The sequence below is a fragment of the Oncorhynchus tshawytscha genome, linkage group LG02 (assembly GCF_018296145.1).
Source record: "Oncorhynchus tshawytscha isolate Ot180627B linkage group LG02, Otsh_v2.0, whole genome shotgun sequence".
Taxonomy (NCBI): Eukaryota; Metazoa; Chordata; class Actinopteri; order Salmoniformes; family Salmonidae; genus Oncorhynchus; species Oncorhynchus tshawytscha.
The window spans coordinates 53,905,869-53,925,404 of NC_056430.1; the positions used below are offsets into that span (position 1 = coordinate 53,905,869).

At 40.3% G+C, this 19,536-nt stretch overlaps 1 protein-coding gene across 1 annotated transcript; it reads left to right on the forward strand.

Moving 5' to 3' along the window:
- The first annotated feature begins 1,864 nt into the window (after nucleotides 1–1,864).
- Nucleotides 1,865–18,448, forward strand: LOC112267085 (phospholipid transfer protein-like). Its single transcript, XM_024445151.2, has 16 exons — nucleotides 1,865–2,038; nucleotides 2,861–2,981; nucleotides 3,243–3,342; nucleotides 4,454–4,582; nucleotides 6,743–6,898; nucleotides 7,133–7,196; nucleotides 7,525–7,588; nucleotides 7,732–7,823; nucleotides 8,187–8,363; nucleotides 8,781–8,840; nucleotides 8,954–9,118; nucleotides 9,714–9,781; nucleotides 9,903–9,945; nucleotides 16,103–16,166; nucleotides 16,311–16,387; nucleotides 16,743–18,448. Exons 2-16 carry the CDS (start codon nucleotides 2,867–2,869, stop codon nucleotides 16,836–16,838), a joined length of 1,470 nt encoding a protein of 489 aa, XP_024300919.1. The 5' UTR covers nucleotides 1,865–2,038; nucleotides 2,861–2,866; the 3' UTR covers nucleotides 16,839–18,448.
- Nucleotides 18,449–19,536: the final 1,088 nt, after the last annotated feature.

The following is a 19,536-nucleotide window of genomic DNA, read 5'->3' on the forward strand; positions in this document are numbered from 1 at the left end:
CCCCAATTGAGAGCCCAGTCTTCTCAACACTGCTCTCTGAAGTTCTGGGATTTCAGTGTATTTTTCAATGTGTAGACACTTCACCTTCAAGACTTGTTATTGTAGTTTCTCCTTCAGCTGAAAGATGGAATACGATTTAAAATGTTGTGTTGTACAACAGCTGACTGAAGACAGGGCATTCAGATCAAGAACTAACCTTTTCAGCGGAAAACAAATCGAATATAATCCTGTCACGCCCTGGTCAAAGTATTTTGTGTTTATCTTTATGTATTTGGTCAGGCCAGGGTGTGGCATGGGGTTTTTGTAATTGTGGTGTGTTTGTCTTGGGGTTTTGGTGGTGGTATTGGGATTGTAGCTTAGTGGGTTGTCTAGCAAAGTCTATGGCTGTCTGGAGTGGTTCTCAATCAGAGGCAGGTGCTTATCGTTGTCTCTGATTGGGAACCATATTTAGGCAGCCATATTCTTTGAGTTTGTCGTGGGTGATTGTCCTTAGTGTCCTATGTGTACTCTCTGTTAGTTTGCACCAGATAGGCTGTTTCGGTTTCGTTTATTGTTTTTTGTAAGTTCGTGTTTCTTTGTTGTATTAAACATGGATCGCAATCGACACGCTGCAGTTTGGTCCGACTCTCCTTCATCACCACTAGAAAACCGTTACAAATCCCTTCAACTCTCTTAGTTCTCTCCACTGTGTGAACACACATCCAAGGTTTATTCTCATCTTGGCCCGCTCTCTATCACTTTCCCTTTTTGCCTGTCTGCTCTCAAAATGCGTCTGTTTCTTTGGCTTAGATGGAATAATATTTTCTGCTGGGTCAGGTCTTCTGCCCCTCGCGTCTGCCATGTCTGTAAGCTAGCTATTTCCTCTAGCTAATAGCCAAGTGCTGGCCGTGGGCTCAGCTAGCTAGCTATCACACTGCCTCCTCACCGACGGAAAACACGTCACTCATTGTGTGCTCCCCAAAATCTGTCTGGAAAATCCGACCAGACAGGGAAAATGAAAACCAATGAATGCAGTGGTTCTCCTTAGGAAGGCTAGAGGCACAATATTGTTACTGTTGCATCACATTGGATGACCACTATAAAAACAAATACAAAAAGTGACATATTGCAGCTTTAAACACTTGGTGGTTTATATGTCTGAAGTGAGACACGTACAGCTGCACATGCATTCATCCTTGTGTGGTGGTCAATGTTGTTGTGCAGAAGACACTGAAGCAGTTCCTTCTGGGAACCCTCAATCTTTCACCCCTGTACATATTCTGAGAAAGGGGTGAGGAAATTGTATAAATATTGTCTAATCAATGGGAAATGTCTTTGGGGAGATGTCCCCCTTGGGGGTCAATGACCTCCTTGAGTCCCCTTGAAGAACTTTGCTCTATCTCGTTTTGTTCTCTCCAATTGTTGAGTTAACCGGTTCCCGCACTCCTTACACACATGCTGATAAGACCAGATAAGGCAAATGATCTGAGAACAGTGTAGGATCATGTTAGTGAGTTACTGTCAAGTATTTGTTTCATTCCCGGGGGGGAGGGGGGTTAGACTGTAGAGAGTCTAAGTTAAATGGGGTTGGCGGGGTTGGTTGTTCGGTCAATCTTATGGGTCAAAAGACATCCTGCTTTCCTTCAAGCCTTTCAGTTCCACACCATGGGGGGTTAGTAGAGCAATCACTGCTGCCCCTGCTGTTGAATGAGACAAAGGGCTGTGCAGCTTTACACACACACACACACACACACACACACACACACACACACACACACACACACACACACACACACACACACACACTCTTTGACACGCACGTACACACTATTTGACACGCACATACACACTTCTCTCTCTCTCTCTCTCTCTCTCTCTCTCTCTTTCTCTCTCTCTCTGACTCACTTACTCAGCAACTGTACATGCTACAGCAGGGCAGAGATACAGAGTGCAGCATTTGAATTTCAGACTGTGGAGCTACCTTAAAGAAGACAAACATTTAGGGGTTCTCTTTGTTTTTCTCTTTTGTTTGGCCTTCCACAGACCCTCCATCTTTGAGGTAAGATTTTGGTGGAGGATTTTTTCAGGGAAGAGAAGTCTTTGAATTCTAACTTGTGATGGAGAGAATGTGGGGTGGTGGGTAGGACAAGAAAGGAATAACTCCATTGACGTTGCTGTTGCTCATGATATCTAGGGACTCTTTTCAAAACATTTGTAAGCAAGGTTGACAATATGAATGCACAGAATAGCCTACAATAACATCTGTTATTGTAACTACACTGCCATAGTATCTCTGAATTGCCTATCTTTTTGATAATGAAAGGGGTACTGTGTACCTGTTTGTAAGCGGCTAGTAATCATGTCTCTACATTTAGTTTTCGATTCTGTTCACTGTACCAGGAAAAGGGTAAGAGGAACATTGAGATAGGCAGTGCACTTAGTTTCTCCAAAAGGCATTCATAACCTGACTTTAAAAATAACCTTTGACTTTAATATGACATTTTATGTTTGAAATTAATACCCATTTATTTTATGATATAAACCTTGATGACCTGACTTTTGGGTCATATTGTGTCTCATGGAACAAAGCATCAGTAAAGTTCATAAGAACTGGATGAATCATGTTATCGCCCTAGTTTCGAGGAAGAGTAAAGCAACCTCAGAAAGCTGGTCACCAACGATAAACGGATCATTTTATGACTGAGAGTGACCGGTTGGAGGTCTAGTAATGAGTAGTTCTACAAGTAACGCAATACTTACTCTGTTTAGGCTCTTTAGGTCCGAAGTCAACCCTGGTTGAGTCGGACGTGTTAGTGTTTAAGCTTTGAGGTGGCTGGGTCCTTATCCACTCCCCCTCTCTTCTGTTTTGACCCCCCTGCAGGCACTCATGATGGCTTCCTGTATGGTGTCTATCCTCTTCCTGTTCCCTCTAATCGCCACCATGTCAGCAGAAGAACCGCCAGGCTGCAAGATCCGGATCACTAACAGGGGGCTCGAAATGTGTAAGAAATTCACCCCAAAAAAACTCTCTTGTACATGTGATCTTAATAGTTTTCAACAGTCTACATTGGTCCCAGACAGTCTTCAATGGTCAGTCTTAAACAAAGCAAGACATCATCTCTGCTGCATAGCCACTATCTGAATTTTTCTCTACCAAAGCACCGTCATCCATTTAGCCCCTCTCAGTTGTCAGGATTGTCTGCTTAAGGTATTCACTAGGTAGTTCTAGACTCTAAACTCAAATCTTTCAACCTGCATTTCAGTGAAGTACGAGACGCAGAAGTTTGTGGTTGAGGAACTGAGCAACATCACCATGCCAGAGATGAAGGGCAAAGAGGGCCACTTCCAGTACACCATCAAAGAGTAAGCCCTGGGATCCACCCAAGTTATTGCTCAGAAGTTTCTGCCATCGAATTGCTCCAGATCCCTTTCATTTGAGTGCCTACAAATATTGTGGTTAAACTCAAATATACTAATTAATAAAACAACTTTATCAATTGGAACCTTTAACATGTGGAAGGGGGATAAAGTATTATTATTACTATTATTAACCCTGATATATTGTGCAAGCAATTGATCAGCATTAAAAACTTTGTGGGTGGGGCCTTCCGAGTGGCGTAGCGGTCTAAGACACTGCATCGCAGTGCAAACTGCGTTGTTCCATATGCTGGTTCAATACCAGTGCCGGCAGTGACCGAGAGATCCATGAGGCGATGGTGGGCTTTTGGTTTCTCTCCCTCTAAAAACTGAAATAAATCATTCTAAATAACAAACTGGCTTTATTTAGAAATTAGTAAGAATGTCTCACCCCATGTTCAAGAATGGCCTTTTTTTTTACCATGTTCTTACAAAAAAAGGTTTTACATTCTCTAGTACTGCCAATATTGAAGGCTATCAAATGCTTCTCAAAGATGCCCTCTGGTGGTTAAACTACTACTAACTAGCATTAATGGTAACAATGGCTGACAATTAAATAATGTTCCATAGAATTCTGCGGCAGCCCGCAAGGTGTGCTGCAGTATGACGCAACTTTTAAAGGAAGAACCACTGTATCATGGAACTGTGAGCAGAGTCTGAGTTGGGTGATTTGTCAAGGACCTGGATTTCTAAAAGATTACCTATAAATTTTAGCAACTGGACATTCTCTTTTAAGGGATAAAGACACTCTAGTCTAGTAAACCAGACAGATGGTTTAGCTCACTACATGAAGTGAGCTAAACCATCAGCCAAACTGACTTTATATGTCATCTTCTAGACATCTGGGTTCTTGGAAAATCAACCCATGTAAACCAATGTGGAGGGTATTGCTACCCACTCACTGTTTCTGTTTTGGCCAACTTCAACCAATTGGCATCCAGGCTACAGGATTTCTGCAACCAAAAGAGAACTTCTAGTACATTTCTAGTCAGATTTCTTGTGACTTTCGAGTATCAGCCCAAGCACTGATCTGAGTCTCTTCCTTCCTGTGGGTCAGGGTGAAGATAAATGAGCTGAACCTGACCTATGCTGACCTGGCCTTCCAGCCTGGCCTAGGACTGCTCTTCAAGGTGCAGAACTCCTCCATCGCTCTCAGCTTCCAGAGACACATCTTATACTGGTTATTGTGAGTCCTCTTTACCCACTACTGTCTCTATTTCTAGCCTAGTGCATTTAAGTCAACCCTCTACCTCAGCTCACTCCTCTCCATAACCAATAGGAACCTGCTATTAGATACACAGTGCCATTAGAAAGTATTCACACCTCTTGACTTTTCCCACAGTTTGTTGGTTAAAAGCCTGAATTTAAAATTGATTACATTTAAAAATAAAATCTCAATCTCCTTCACACAGTACCCCATAATGTCAAAGTGGAGTTATGTTTTTAGAAATGTGTACAAATCAAATCAAAAATGAAAAGATGAAATGTCTTGAGTCAATAAGTATTCAACCCCTTTGTTATGGCAAGCCTAAATAAGTTAATTTGCTTAACAAGTCACATACTAAGTTGCATGGACTCTGTGTGTAATAATAATGTTTAACATTATATTTGAATGACTACCTCATCTCTGTATCCATCACATACTATATCTGTAAGGTCCCTCAGTCGAGCAGGTAATTTCAAACATAGATTCAACCACAAAGACCAGGGAGGTTTTTCAAAGCCTCACAATAAAGGGCACCTATTGGTAGATGGGTAAAAAATTAAAATAAAAGGAAACATTGAATATCCCTTTGAGCATGGTGAAGTTATTAATTACACTTTGTATGGCATGTCAATACACCTAGTTAGTACAAAGATACAGGTGTTCTGCCTAACTCAGTTGCCGTAGAGGAAGGAAACCACTTAGGTATTTCACCATGAGACCAATGGCTGTGATAGGAGAAAACTAAGGATGGATCAACAACATTGTAGTTACTCCACAATACTAACCTAATTGGCACAGTGAAAAGAAGGAAGCCTGTACAGCATACAAATATTCCAAATGCATCCTGTTTGCAACAAGTCACTTAAGTAATACTGCAAAAAAATGTGGCAAAGCAATTCACTTTTTGTCCTAAATACAAAGTGTTATGTTTGGGGAAAATCCAAGACAACATGTCACTGTGTACCACTCTCCATATCTTCAAGCAAAAACCTGGATCAGTCTGCTTTCCACTAGACACTTGGAGATAAATTCATCTTTCAGCAGGACACTAACCTAAAACACAAGGCCAAACCTACACTTAAGTTGCTTACCAAGAAGACAGTGTATGTGGCTGAGTTACTTTAAAAAAAACTGAAATATACTTGAAAATCTATGGCAAGACCTGAAAATGGTTGTCTAGCAATGATCAACAACCAATTTGACAGAGCTTGAAGAGTTGTGAAAAGAATAATGGGCAAATGTTGCACAATCCAGGTGTGGAAAGCTCTTAGAGACTGACACAGAAAGACTAATCACTGCCATAGGTGCTTCAACAAAGTATTGACTCAGGGGTGTGAATACTTATGTAAATGAGATACTTCTGTATGTTTTCACTTTCCCATTATGGGGTATTATGTGTAAATAGGTGAGAAAAAAACTACAATTTAATCCATTTGAATTCAGGCTGTAACATAACAAAATGTGGAATAAGTCAGGGGGTATGAAAACTTTCCAAAGGCACTGTATCACACTGGTCACTTCCCAAAGCGTGCACTTCCTTTGGCCGCCATTAATTTCATTTTTCCGCCTCCAACGATTGGAACGGGCTGCAAAAGATCTTCAAATTTGACACATTCATCCCATCACACGTCTTCAAAAACATGAACTGAGATGCTATCTGATCAACGTACCTGCTGATTATTAACTCTGCTGTGTTTCCTTGGACTTTTCTGCCCTAACCCATTGTGAATATTTCTGTATAGTGTATTTTATTTTTTGTCGCATTGTGTGTTGTCCTGTTCACTGTTGCAATGTTATGCCTGTTGGCTATGTCGTTAATTTAATTGAGAATTGGTTCTCAATTTACTTATCTGGTTAAATAAAGGTGAAATAAATCAAATAAAATGTATCAAGAAAAGAATATGTCTGTATGCTAAATAATGTGTGTTTAAATACTCACAATGGTATCTTGTAGAGCCTTGAGGAGTCCAGTCATGCAGTGGTACGCTAGATTGATGACATCAAACTTCAAAGATGATGTCCAACGAGAGTGTATTGGAAGTTCAAACCTTCTGATGCTACTTTATATGGTTGAGATTAGGACGTTGATGAGTATGTATGATGCTGATCTGAAAATATTTATTTTCTGTGGTCTCAAAGCTATGACACTGGAGCCATCAATGCCTCTGCAGAAGGTGTGAACATCCACACTGTCCTGCACACGACCAGAGATGAGTTGGGACGCCTCAAGATCTCCAACATCACCTGCGATGCCTCCATCGCCAAAATGAAAATGAAGTTCACTGGCACCTTGGGGTAAATCCTGTTGATATTCTTTTTAAAATACTTGAGCTGCTTTCTTGTCCAGGGACCACGTATCAAGCGTCTCAGAGTAGATGTTAATTCTAAATGTTAATTCTGTGTGCAATGGAGACTAATTTCAGTATAATGTGACTATAAGCAATATTGGAGCATTTTTCAGCTTTTGCATTTTTTAACATGAGTGGGTGAAATTCAATAATTTTACAACTCTGGTTTACTCATTTGCAGTAGGGTGTATGACTTCCTGGCGACTTTTTTGACTACAGGAATGCGCTTCCTTCTGAACCAGCAGGTGCTGACAGATCAGTTAATTTCATTCTAGAACACTGGTTACACTTACAACATATCAACACTTCTGATTAAATCTTCATTGGCTGAGCTGGCAAATCAGCTGTTTTACTCGTCATTAATATTTATGATGACTGTGTAAAGCCCACACCGTTCTGCTCTGAATGAACAGGGCAAGTAGGGGTAGACATAAAAGCTACTTTTTAACATACTGAATTATAATTTTTGGAAGAACATCTATTTCACTCATATTGTAATTAATTATAGGCTATATTTCATTGAAATATGGGGCACTGGACAGTTCCTTTAACATTTGTCTGTTCTTTTCATAGATCTGCCCTGTCATGAACCACGCTGGTTTGGTTCTAATCAACACTTTGTTGGAGACAATTCCAGGTAAGATAGTTATTTGGAAAATGCCTTGAGAGATTTGTTATTTAACATAACTAACATTTAAAAATAAAAATAAAAACTTTTCTGACCATAAGTTTTCCACACAGAAAATATAATTGTATTTTTTAAAATTTGGACCCATCCAGTGCGAACAGAAGTAGACAACTATGTGGGGATTGACTACTCCCTCCTCAGTGACCCCTTGGTGACTTCAAGGAGTCTTGACATGGATTTCAGGGTGAGTGAGATAGTCTAGCTTGCTGTGCATTAGTCTCATACTGTGTGTATATTATGTATGTATGTTTGGGTAACATATTATTTGATAGCTACATACATAAGCACTTCATAACACATCCAGAAACATACATTATGCATTCACTACATACAACAGTGAGTTGATATTTTTTGTTAAGTCACAGTAATGTCACTCATACTGCAATTATCAACATGCAGTTGTTGACATAATGAAACTGCGTATAGATGATGATTGTTTTATGAAGCCTTTATGTAGTTACGCCTAAAATAAAGTGTTACTTATTTTTGTATCTCACTCTCATCTCTACAGTATTGTATCTTCCTCGCTCTTTACTGTGTCACACAGGGCATGTTCTTTGAGCTCGGGAACGAGAGCAACACCTTGGTGAACTCTGCCATCAACCCAATTGTGAGAGAGTACGACCGCATGGTGTACCTGGCTCTGTCCGAGTACTTCTTTGACAGTGGGTTGTACTCCTATTATAAAGCTGGCATATTCCAAATGAATATCACCAACGAGCACGTAAGTATGAGGCCTGAGTCCCCCATTATGTCTTGCAACCGTACTCTCTCCCCTGCATTTTAGCCTACACATGACATGATGCAAGTAATTCTTAGCTCCGAGGTGTAAATTATTCCACATTGTCTGTTATAGTCTTTAAGAATTGGTGTCTGCATCAGAGGTGCTACCAAACATGTTGACACAGATTTTAATAAGCAGCTGAGACATGCTTGGTTCTACACCTCTTTACATAATGAGGTAATCTGCCCAATCATTAGGCTGAAGATATATACTAGTGAAAAAGGAGTCTGCATACTTAAATCAGATGCAATTTCTGAGTTGTTATTTTTTTCACAGCATACCAATATTGTTCTAGTAGTAGTATGACATGAATATAGTAATTTCTAATACAAGCAATTGAATACTATATGTTTTCAGATGCCAAAGGATCTGGAGATGCTCCTTAGGACAACATATTTTGGCATCATTATGATGATTGTGAGTATGTATGTCGGGATTGTGACCTGATGCCCCCCACAAATGGGGTCAAGACATTGAATTCCATTTTTGCATTCCACTCACCCACTCCTGTGTGTGTGCGTCTCTCTCAGAACCCAGCCCTGGTGGAATACCCTATCTCCCTGCAACTGGAGTTGAACTCTGCCCCCAAGACAACTGTCAAGACCTCCGGGGTCACCGTGGCCATCACTGCCATCGTCACGGTGATGGTGCTACCGCCCGGCAAGGCGCCTGTTCAGCTCAGCAGCATGACCATGGTGGGAAAGAAGATGTATTGTCTTCTCATGTTCTACATTTAATAGCTACTGATATTTATCAAAAAAGAACAACCATGAGAATAGTTGATAGTTAGGCTAAGGATTGGCTCTGTAGGAGCTGAGAAAGGAAGGATACATATTGTTTCAAATGCATTCTTCCTAATGCTTTCTTGGTGGTGATTTATTGGTAAACAGTCTCATTGTGTGTACTTTTTAATTTAATTTGAGTGTTTGTGGTTTTTATTTGATCTGTATGTTTTTGCTCCTTTATATTATGTGTTGACTGAGGTTGGGGCCGCTAGGGGTATGTTTGGTATGGGTGTTGTTAAAAAAGATGGGAAAATGGTATTGTTTTTTATCGATTGTATTGCCTTTGACATGATCAAATAAAAAAGATTATTTCACAAAAAAAAGCTTTCTTCCTTTCATTGAGGTAATCACTGATCTGTAAGTCAGAGGATGGGTGAAAATGTGGTTTCCACCCATTGCTCTCACTAGTTTAACCATGTCAGATCAGTGATTTCCTCAAGGTAAGCAGGAAGGAAAAGTGTAGAGACCAGCGCACTGATAAAGTTTATCTTTCTGTTCCTTGCAGGAGGCCAAATTCAATGCCAAGGTGTCCATGAAGGGCAAGAGACTGGCTGTTCACGCAGACTTGAGGAGGTAGGCATGCATGTACTCGCACACGCACGCACTCATACATACACACCTCCACACATACACACACAATATCACAGTAGCATCACAGGCAAATTCATTAAGTGTATTCTGTTGTTATTGACAGGTTTAAAATCTACTCCAACCAGTCTGCTTTGGAATCACTGGCGGTAAGATTCTGCGCTCTCTCTCTCTCTCTCGCTTTCTAACAATTATGACCCTATATAATTTCACTTGCACTACATTCAACCTAATGCCTTAACCCAAATCAAGACTAATAATGAAAACCAATTAAACAACACCTGTTTCCACAGGAGAAAAGTAAAGAAGCATAATGACAAATATTTAATTTCAAGTGGATTTATAAATTAGTTAATTTAGAGAACATTGCTTGATCTCCGTCCAGAATCAAAATGTGTATCTTTTGACCAGTATCTCCATGTCAGAATCATCCCGTTTTCATTTGGATAAACTTACGGATCCCTTTGGGGATCTCTTATGGCATATAGACCTACCCTTAAAGTGGTTCTGAGGAAAGCACATGTTCTCAGAGAACATTGAGGAATAAAACTCTTTGTAGGAATAATACAACTCAGAAATGAAACTTTGGACATCTGTGCAGCAGTCGTAATCAGATGAAAAAAGGCCTTCCGGCATGCCATGGTTTGTCTCTCTAGCTTGATAGGTGACATAGTTGGACCATGATTTAGTATTGGTCTGAAGAAAGATGTTGTTTTCTTCATTAGCACACTACATAGCAGTGGTCTGCTGCATGGTTGTCTTCTCCTCCGGAATCCATAGGATGGCTGTACATTAAACAGGAACTTTACTGACCTCAACAGTTATGTTATACTCCTTGCATCAGAAATGGATCCAGCAGAATAGAAGAATGGAAGCCCTGACTGGTAGAATGAGGTTGTTCCACTGCCCCGGACTCATAAACCACAACAAATCAAATCAAATCAAATGTATTTATATAGCCCTTCGTACATCAGCTGATATCTCAAAGTGCTGTACAGAAACCCAGCCTAAAACCCCAAACAGCAAGCAATGCAGGTGTTGAAGCACATTGGCTAGGAAAAACTCCATAGAAAGGCCAAAACCTAAGAAGAAACCTAGAGAGGAACCAGGCTATGAGGGGTGGCCAGTCCTCTTCTGGCTGTGCCGGGTGGAGATTATAACAGAACATGGCCAAGATGTTCAAATGTTCATAAATGACCAGCATGGTCAAATAATAGGTCTGGGACAGGTAGCACATCCGGTGAACAGGTCAGGATTCCATTGCCGCAAGCAGAACAGTTGAAACTGGAGCAGCAGCACGGCCAGGTGGACTGGGGACAGCAAGGAGTCATCATGCCAGGTAGTCCTGAGGCATGGTCCAAGGGTTCAGGTCCTCCTCCGAGAGAAAGAAAGAGACAAAGAGAGAGTTAGAGAGAGCATAATTAAATTCACACAGGACACCGGATAAGACAGGAGAAGTACTCCAGATATAACAAACTGACCATAGCCCCCCGACACATTAACTACTGCAGCATAAATACTAGAGGCTGAGACAGGAGGGGTCAGGAGACACTGTGGCCCCATCCGATGATACCCCCGGACAGGCCCAAACAGGAAGGATATAACCCCACCCACTTTGCCAAAGCACAGCCCCCACACCACTAGAGGGATATCTTCAACCATCAACTTACCATCCTGAGACAAGGCCAAGTATAGCCCACAAAGATCTCCGCCACGGCACAACCCAAGGGGAGGCGCCAACCCAGACAGGAAGATCACATCAGTGACTCAACCCACTCAAGTGACGCACCCCTCCTAGGGACGGCATGAAAGAGCACCAGTAAGCCAGTGACTCAGCCCCTGTAATAGGGTTAGAGGCGTCTTGTGACCGTAGCTGCGTCTTGTGACCGTAGCGTACGTGTAGGTATGTACGGCAGGACCAAATCAAGGCGATAGGTAGGAGAAAGCCCATGTAATGCTTTGTAGGTTAGCAGTAAAACCTTGAAATCAGCCCTTGCCTTGACAGGAAGCCAGTGTAGGGAGGCTAGCACTGGAGTAATATGATACATTTTTGTTGGTTCTAGTCAGGATTCTAGCAGTCGTATTTAGCACTAACTGAAGTTTATTTAGTGCTTTATCTGGGTAGCCGGAAAGTAGAGCATTGCAGTAGTCTAACCTAGAAGTAACAAAAGCATGTATTAATTTTTCTGCATCATTTTTGGACAGAAAGTTTCTGATTTTTGCAATGTTACGTAGATGGAAAAAAGCTGTCCTTGAAACAGTCTTGATATGTTCGTCAAAAGAGAGCTCAGTCTCTATATATAGATCAGTCTCTATATCAAAGGGAGTGTTTCCCAACTGGTTTATAAAACTTAAAATTGTCAGCAGTGGTGTAAAGTTTTTTAAAGTATTTTTACTTAAGTCATTTTTTTGTATAAGTACTTTACAATCACTACATTCCAGAAGAAAATAATGTACGTTTTACTCCATACATTTTCCCTGCCACCCGAAAGTACTTGTTACATTTTGAATGCTTACCAGGACAGGAAAATGGTCCTATTCACCACACGCTTATTAAGAGAACACCCCTGGTCATCCCTACTACCTGATCTGGCAGATTCACTAAACACAAATGGTTCATTTGTAAATTATGTCTGAGTGTTGGAGTGTGCCCCTGGCTATCCGTAAATTTAAAAAACATGTAAATCGTGCCGTCTGGTTTGCTTCATATAAAGGATTTTTTTTTTATATACTTTCTTTTGATTCTTAAGTACATTTTATCAATTACATTTACTTGTTTATTTATTTCACCTTTATTTAACCAGGTAGGCTAGTTGAGAACAAGTTCTCATTTGCAACTGTGACCTGGCCAAGATAAAGCGTAGCAATTCGACACATACAACAACACAGAGTTACACATGGAATAAACAAAACAGCATACTTAAGTATATTTAAAAACAAATACTTTCACTTTTACTCAAGTAGTATTTTACTTTTAATTTCACTGTTACTTGAGTCATTTTCTATTAAGGTATCTTCACTTTTACTCAAGTATGACAATTGGGTACTTTTCCCACCACTGCTTGTCATTAACTGAGTCAATAAAGCCAACCACTTAGAGACTAGTTTAGGAAAATGTATGTTACATATCAATGTGTAGCATCAGATATGTTTCTATCTGTGAAAACACAGATATTGAAACAAACAATTCTAGAAATCACCCTGCAACAGAGCATGCTGGGAAATATGACAATGACACTCCCTCATTTGTCTGTTTCAATGGAAGTCAATGAACTAAGTAGCCCAGACTCAGCTGCTATCACATTGGTGTATATGGGAGAGCCACCCCTTAAGTAGACAGGAACTGACCATTCTTTTCAATGGTAAACAGCCTGAGTCTTCATTTAATCCCCCATCTTTGCTGTATCTGGTTACTCTTAATAGAGTTAAAAGTACTCAGTCCCAATCAACTCCATGTATCAACATTAACTCCAGGCAGCATATCACTCTGTTGAGGGTTAAGATAACTCCAGTAGTCAATTGAACTCTACATTTATTTACCCTGTGATGTCAACTCTCCTTGATTTACTGTGTAACTATGTCTATGGGTGATGTGGTAAACGGAATTTGACCAAAACAATGGAAATGCCACACACACATCCCCCCATGGGCAGCCCGTGGGAGAAAGATTCAGAATCTTTTCATTGCTGCCCATAAAAATGTGTCTACATTTAGGCTATTGTTTGTGTATTTCACACAATATTGTGGTACAAATCCGAGTATATCCTTGAATAGTTATCAACCCCAACACGTTGGTCCCGTGTGGCTCAGTTGGTAGATAATGGCGCTTGCAATGCCAGAGTTGTGGGTTTGTTTCCCACGGGGACTAGTACGAGAAAATGTTTGAACTCACTACTCTAAGTCGCTAGCTATGCTATCAGTTTAATTGAACTGGAGTTAGCACATAGATTTGTTTTCTAATTCTGAAAAGGACAACTTCTAAATATTATGCAGTGAAAACAGCCAAATATATCCAAATAGGATTTTAGTAATGACATTGTGGGCCTGTTAGAACACATAAATTATGGCGTATTTTACGAATATCCACTTGGTTAGATCAGATTATTTTAATGGCCGCCAATGACACCGTCGTTGCACTTTACCCCACGGTCTGTGTTCTATTGATCTCTGTAACATAGTGGCTTGCGAAAGTATTCACCCCCCTTGGCATTTTTCTTATTTTGTTGCCTTACAACCTGGAATTAAAATAGATTTTTGGGGGGTTTGTATCATGTGATTTACACAACATGCCTACCACCTTGAAGATGCTAAATAAAATAAAAAGTGAAAAAAAAGTGAAATAAGACAAAAAAACGTCACATTTGCGCATGCATAATTATTCACCCCCCCCAAGTCAAAACCTTGTAGAGTCACCATTTGCTACATTTACAGCTGCATGTCTCTTGGAGTATGTCTCTATAAGTTTGGCACATCTAGCCACTGGGATATTTGCCCATTCTTCAAGGCAAAGCTGATCCAGCTCCTTCAAGTCGGATGGGTTCCACTGGTGTACAGCAATCTTTAAGTCATACCACAGATTCTCAATTGGATTGAGGTCTGGGCTTTGACTAGGCCATTCCAATACATTTAAATGTTTCCCCTTAAATCACGCAAGTCTTGCTTTAGCAGTATGTTTAGGGTCATTGTCCTGCTGGAAGGTGAACCTCCCATCCCAGTCTCAAATCTCTGGAAGACTGAAACAGGTTTCCCTCAAGAATTTCCCTGTATTTAGCACCATCCATCATTCATTCAACTCTGATCAGTTTCCCAGTCCCTGCCGATGGAAAAACATCCCCACAGCGTGATGCTGCCACCACCATGCTTCACTGTGGTGTTCTCGGGGTGATGAGAGGTGTTGGGTTTGCACCAGACATAGCATTTTCCTTGATGGCCAAAAAGCTCAATTGTAGTCTTATCTGACCAGAATACCTTCTTCCATATGTTTGGGGAATCTCTCACATGCCTTTTGATGAACACCACATGTGTTTGCTTATTTGTTTCATTAAGCAATGGCTTTTTTTCTGGCCACTCTTTCATAAAGCCCAGCTATGTGGAGTGTACGGCTTAAAGTGGTCCTATGGACATATACTCCATCCTCCGCTGTGGAGCTTTGCAGCTCCTTCAGGGTTATCTTTGGAGTCTTTGCTGCCTCTCTGATTAATGCCATCCTTGCCTGGTCTGTGAGTTTTGGTGAGCAGCCCACTCTTTGCATGTTTGTTGTGGTGCCATATTCTTTCAATTTTTTTATAATGGATTTAATGGTGCTCCATGGGATGTTCAAAGTTTCTGATATTTTTTTTATAACCTAACCCTGATCTGTACTTCTCCTCAACTTTGTCCCTGACCTGTTTGGAGAGCTCCTTGGTCTTCATTGTGCCGCTTGCTTGGTGGTGTCCCTTGCTTAGTGGTGTTGCAGACTCTGGGGCCTTTCAGAACAGGTGTATATATACTGAGATCATGTGACAGATCTTGTGACACTTAGATTGCACACAGGTGGACTTTATTTAACTAATTGTGACTTCTGAAGGTAATTGGTTGCACCAAATCTTATTTAGGGGCTTCATAGCACAGGGGGTGAATACATATGCACACACCACTTTTTTGTTTATTTTTTTGAAACAAGTCATTTTTTTTCATTTCACTTCACCTATTTTGACTATTTTGTGAATGTCCATTACATGAAATACAAATAAAAATCCATTTAAATTACAGGTTGTAATGCAACAAAATAGGAAAAATACCAAGGGGGTGAATACTTTTGCAAGGCACTGTATGTATAGCTATGGGTTCAACACCTTTCTGAAGTCCTGTAAACATATGTTATTACATTAACAAAGACCTTTTTAATTTCACCTTTGAAAAACATTTTAAAAATTCCCCTCATCTTTGTGATGAAGACATGAATTGACCAGGTGGATGACCTAATCTAAAAATACACGTTTGACAACCAACCTGTGAGAGAACCATCCACAGTCTCCCCTACCATTAACCCTTACAGTAATATTTTACAGGTATGGGCTCCCGAGTGACGCAGTGGTCTAAGGCACTGCATCTCAGTGCTAGAGGCATCACTACAGAACCTGGTTAGTTTCCAGGCTGTATTACAAATGGCCGTGATTGGGAGTCCCATAGGGCGGCGCACAATTGGCCCAGCGTTGTCCGGGTTAGGGGTTGGCCCGCGTAGGCCGTCACTGTAAATAAGAATTTGTTCTTAACTGGCTTGCCTATTTAAATAAATAAAAATGTCTCTTTGTTCTGTCTCTATAGCTTATTCCCTTACAAGTCCCCCTCAAGACTATGCTGCAGATCTCAATAGTACCCATAATCAATAGTGAGTATCATTTTAAAGCAGACCAGTTTAACCCCACAATAAATACTCAATGTACATAAAACATGTAACTCAGATAACGAAAACATATTTTTTCAAAATTGTTGACCTTGTATTTTTAATCCTTCATCCGTAATTCAATTTCAGACTGGACCAAGAGAGGCGTCGCTATCCCTCTCGCAGATGGTATGGACTTCATAGAGGAAGTGGTGGAGTATCATAACGTAAGTCTCAAGGCTTCTGTTACTTCTACAATGCAAGAACAACACATTTGATATACTAATCAAATTCTAGCTTGTTCAGTATTATCTGAGTGGCAATTGTCCAAAATTATTAATGACAATCATAACCTCCTACAACATCATCTTGGCATCTTGGCCAATCAGCAGGGCACAACATCGAGGAATGTTCAGATAGAAATATTATGTAGAACACCTCTATGCCATATTGAAAAATGAATCACTTCAGCTCTATTCTTATTTCTATGCAGTACGTTACATAACGTTTGCCTTCTGAATGTGGCCCTGTTGATGAACCGCAGCTAAATCAGCTTCTCTCACCTTTCACTTGACCTTTCAGGGTTACCTCATCATTGGGGCAAACCTACATTTCAGCAAGGGCCTAAGGGAGATGATCGAGAGGAAAATCCAGGCTGATGCCGAGAACGCCATCTAAAGAGAATTATCCACCAGCAATAACCAAGGATAGATATCTTAGATAAACACCCATCCAATCCTGTGTTTCTATGTCCTCAAGGGCACATGCCTTATCTGCAACATGGAGCAGACTCTACTGTAACAATTTCACCAAACCATGCGGATTCAAAATCTTTTAAGAATCCAAAATAATAAGCTAGGCTGCAATCTGTCCAATATATATGAGAGCGAAATGGACAATACAAATCATGCTTATGTAGAAAGATCACCATAATAATACCACAACTTTAGTATTTTTTTTCCTATTTATTGCTATTTTGAAAAGTGCTTTAAAGATACTTTTATACTTGCCTAATTTTTTAATAGTCTATAGAGATAAATCATCAACATTCTTGCCTCAGAAGGGCACATACTGTATGTGAGTGTACTACTCAAAACAATACCTGACCTCGTGTCATAAGAATTGCCCATGGTCATGTCAGGAATTAATTGTGTGCTCTCCACCATCCTTTTAAAAATGACAATGCTTAACTGTATAATATATGCTAAACTTAAAACTAATTTAAAATGTGTTTCTACAAAAATAAATGCCTTCTTTACTTTACCATTAGTCAAATGGAGAGCTAGCGGGTGAGAAATAAAAATGTACTATATGAGAAATGAAATGTTTATGGAATGTTAACAAAAAAATGTAATTTTGTAAATATGGCTTCATACCTGCAAAGACTATTCAATGATTGAAAGGCTTTCCTTACATGTGTAACTAGGGCCTAACCGAACAACATTAAGTATGACAATGTGTTTAATAAATCAATCCCAAAATTCATAAACAGACAAAAACAAGATTTTCTTGTAATCTCTGACAAATCACTCACCTGAATTATTGGTAAAGAACAGTTTTATTATAAAATCATGACAGAATCAATGTGAATACAGCTGAAGCATTGACACACTCCCTTTTTATCAAAGTGGTTCCAAGTATTAATTTCTGTGATGATGCACATAACTGCAATTTATTATTATATCATTTAATTACTGTACATCTAGAAGCATTTGTTCTTTCTCAAAACACAATTTCTGACAGTGAACAGATCCCTTTGAGTACATAGAATGCTATTTAAGGCAATTACTTAAGGCCAAATCCTAACTTCCACTTAAGTTGAATTTCCACGTAGTTATGCATTGATGTCAATGGGAGACAAACAACATTTTTTTACTTAAGAGCAAGTTAGGATTCACCCCATAGTGGATGAACCACACCATTGCCTTGTGTACCATCGAACACTGAATACATACAATCAACAAATGCAAGAAGCTGAAATCAATGCGATGGTGAATGAAAAATATTGATCGTATTTCTCCCATCTAAAAATATCTAATCACACAATGGCCTTTATACTTAAATTTCATCTGGCAGGGTACAGCAGCATGTCTTATCACAGCATGATCAAACACCCAAAGCAGACGCCATACAAAACTCCAAGGCTAGGACAACAAAACACTATCCCTGGTCCCAGATCAGTTGGTGCAGTACAGACAGCCAACTCCTATGGTTGACAAAATGGCATAAACAGATCTGGGATCAGGCTAACGAAACGCTTCAAATCAAATCAAATGTTATTGGTCACAACCACATGGTTAGCAGATGTTAATGTGAGTGTAGTGAAATGCTTTTGCTTCTAGTTCCGACCGTGCAGTAATATCTAACAAGTAATCTAACAATTTCACAACAACTACCTTATACGCACACACGTGTAAAGCCATGAATAAAAATATGTACATATAAATATATGGAAGACGATGGCCATGCGGCATAGGCAAGATACAGTAGATGGTATAGAGTACAGTATATACATATGAGATGAGTAATGTAGGGTATGTAAACATTATATAAAGTGGCATTGTTTAAAGTGACTAGTGATACATTTATTACATCCAATTTTTTATTATTAAAGTGGCTAGAGATTTGAGTCAGTATATTGGCAGCAGCCAGTCAATGTTAGTGATGGCTGTTTAACAGTCTGATGGCCTTGTGATAGAAGCTGTTTTTCAGTCTCTCGGTCCCAGCTTTGATGCACCTGTACTGACCTCACCTTCTGGATGATAGCGGGGTGAGCAGGCTGTGGCTTGGGTGGTTGTTGTCCTTGATGATCTTTTTGGCCTTCCTGTGACATCGGGTGGTGTATGTGTCCTGGAGGGCAGGTAGTTTGCCCCCGGTGATGCGTTGTGCAGACCTCACAACCCTCTGGAGAGCCTTATGGTTGAGGGCGGAGCAGTTGCCGTACCAGGCGGTGATACAGCTCGAAAGGATGCTCTCGTTTGTGCATCTGTAAAAGTTTGTGAATGTTTTCGGTGACAAGCCAAATTTCTTCAGCCTCCTGAGGTTGAAGAGGCGCTGCTGCGCCTTCTTCACGATGCTGTCTGTGTGGGTGAACCATTTCAGTTTGTGTACGCCGAGGAACTTAAAACTTTCCACCTTCTCCACTACTGTCCCGTCGATGTGGATAGGGGGGTGCTCCCTCTGCAGTTACCTGAAGTCCACGATCATCTCCTTTGTTTTGTTGACATTGAGTGTGAGGTTATTTTCCTGACACCACACTCCAAGCGCCCTCACCTCCTCCCTGTAGGCCGTCTCATCGTTGTTGGTAATCAAGCCTACCACTGTAGTGTCGTCTGCAAACTTGACGATTGAGTTGGAGGCAGGCATGGCCACGCAG

What these genes read in the sequence shown, in the direction of transcription:
- LOC112267085 (XM_024445151.2), top strand. Translation starts at nt 2,867, where the DNA reads ATGATGGCTTCCTGTATGGTGTCTATCCTCTTCCTGTTCCCTCTAATC. An exon ending in TAACAGGGGGCTCGAAATGT is followed by an intron (nt 2,982 to 3,242) that starts GTAAGAAATTCA and finishes CCTGCATTTCAG; the next exon opens with TGAAGTACGAGACGCAGAAG. An exon ending in CTGCTTTGGAATCACTGGCG is followed by an intron (nt 9,946 to 16,102) that starts GTAAGATTCTGC and finishes CTGTCTCTATAG; the next exon opens with CTTATTCCCTTACAAGTCCC.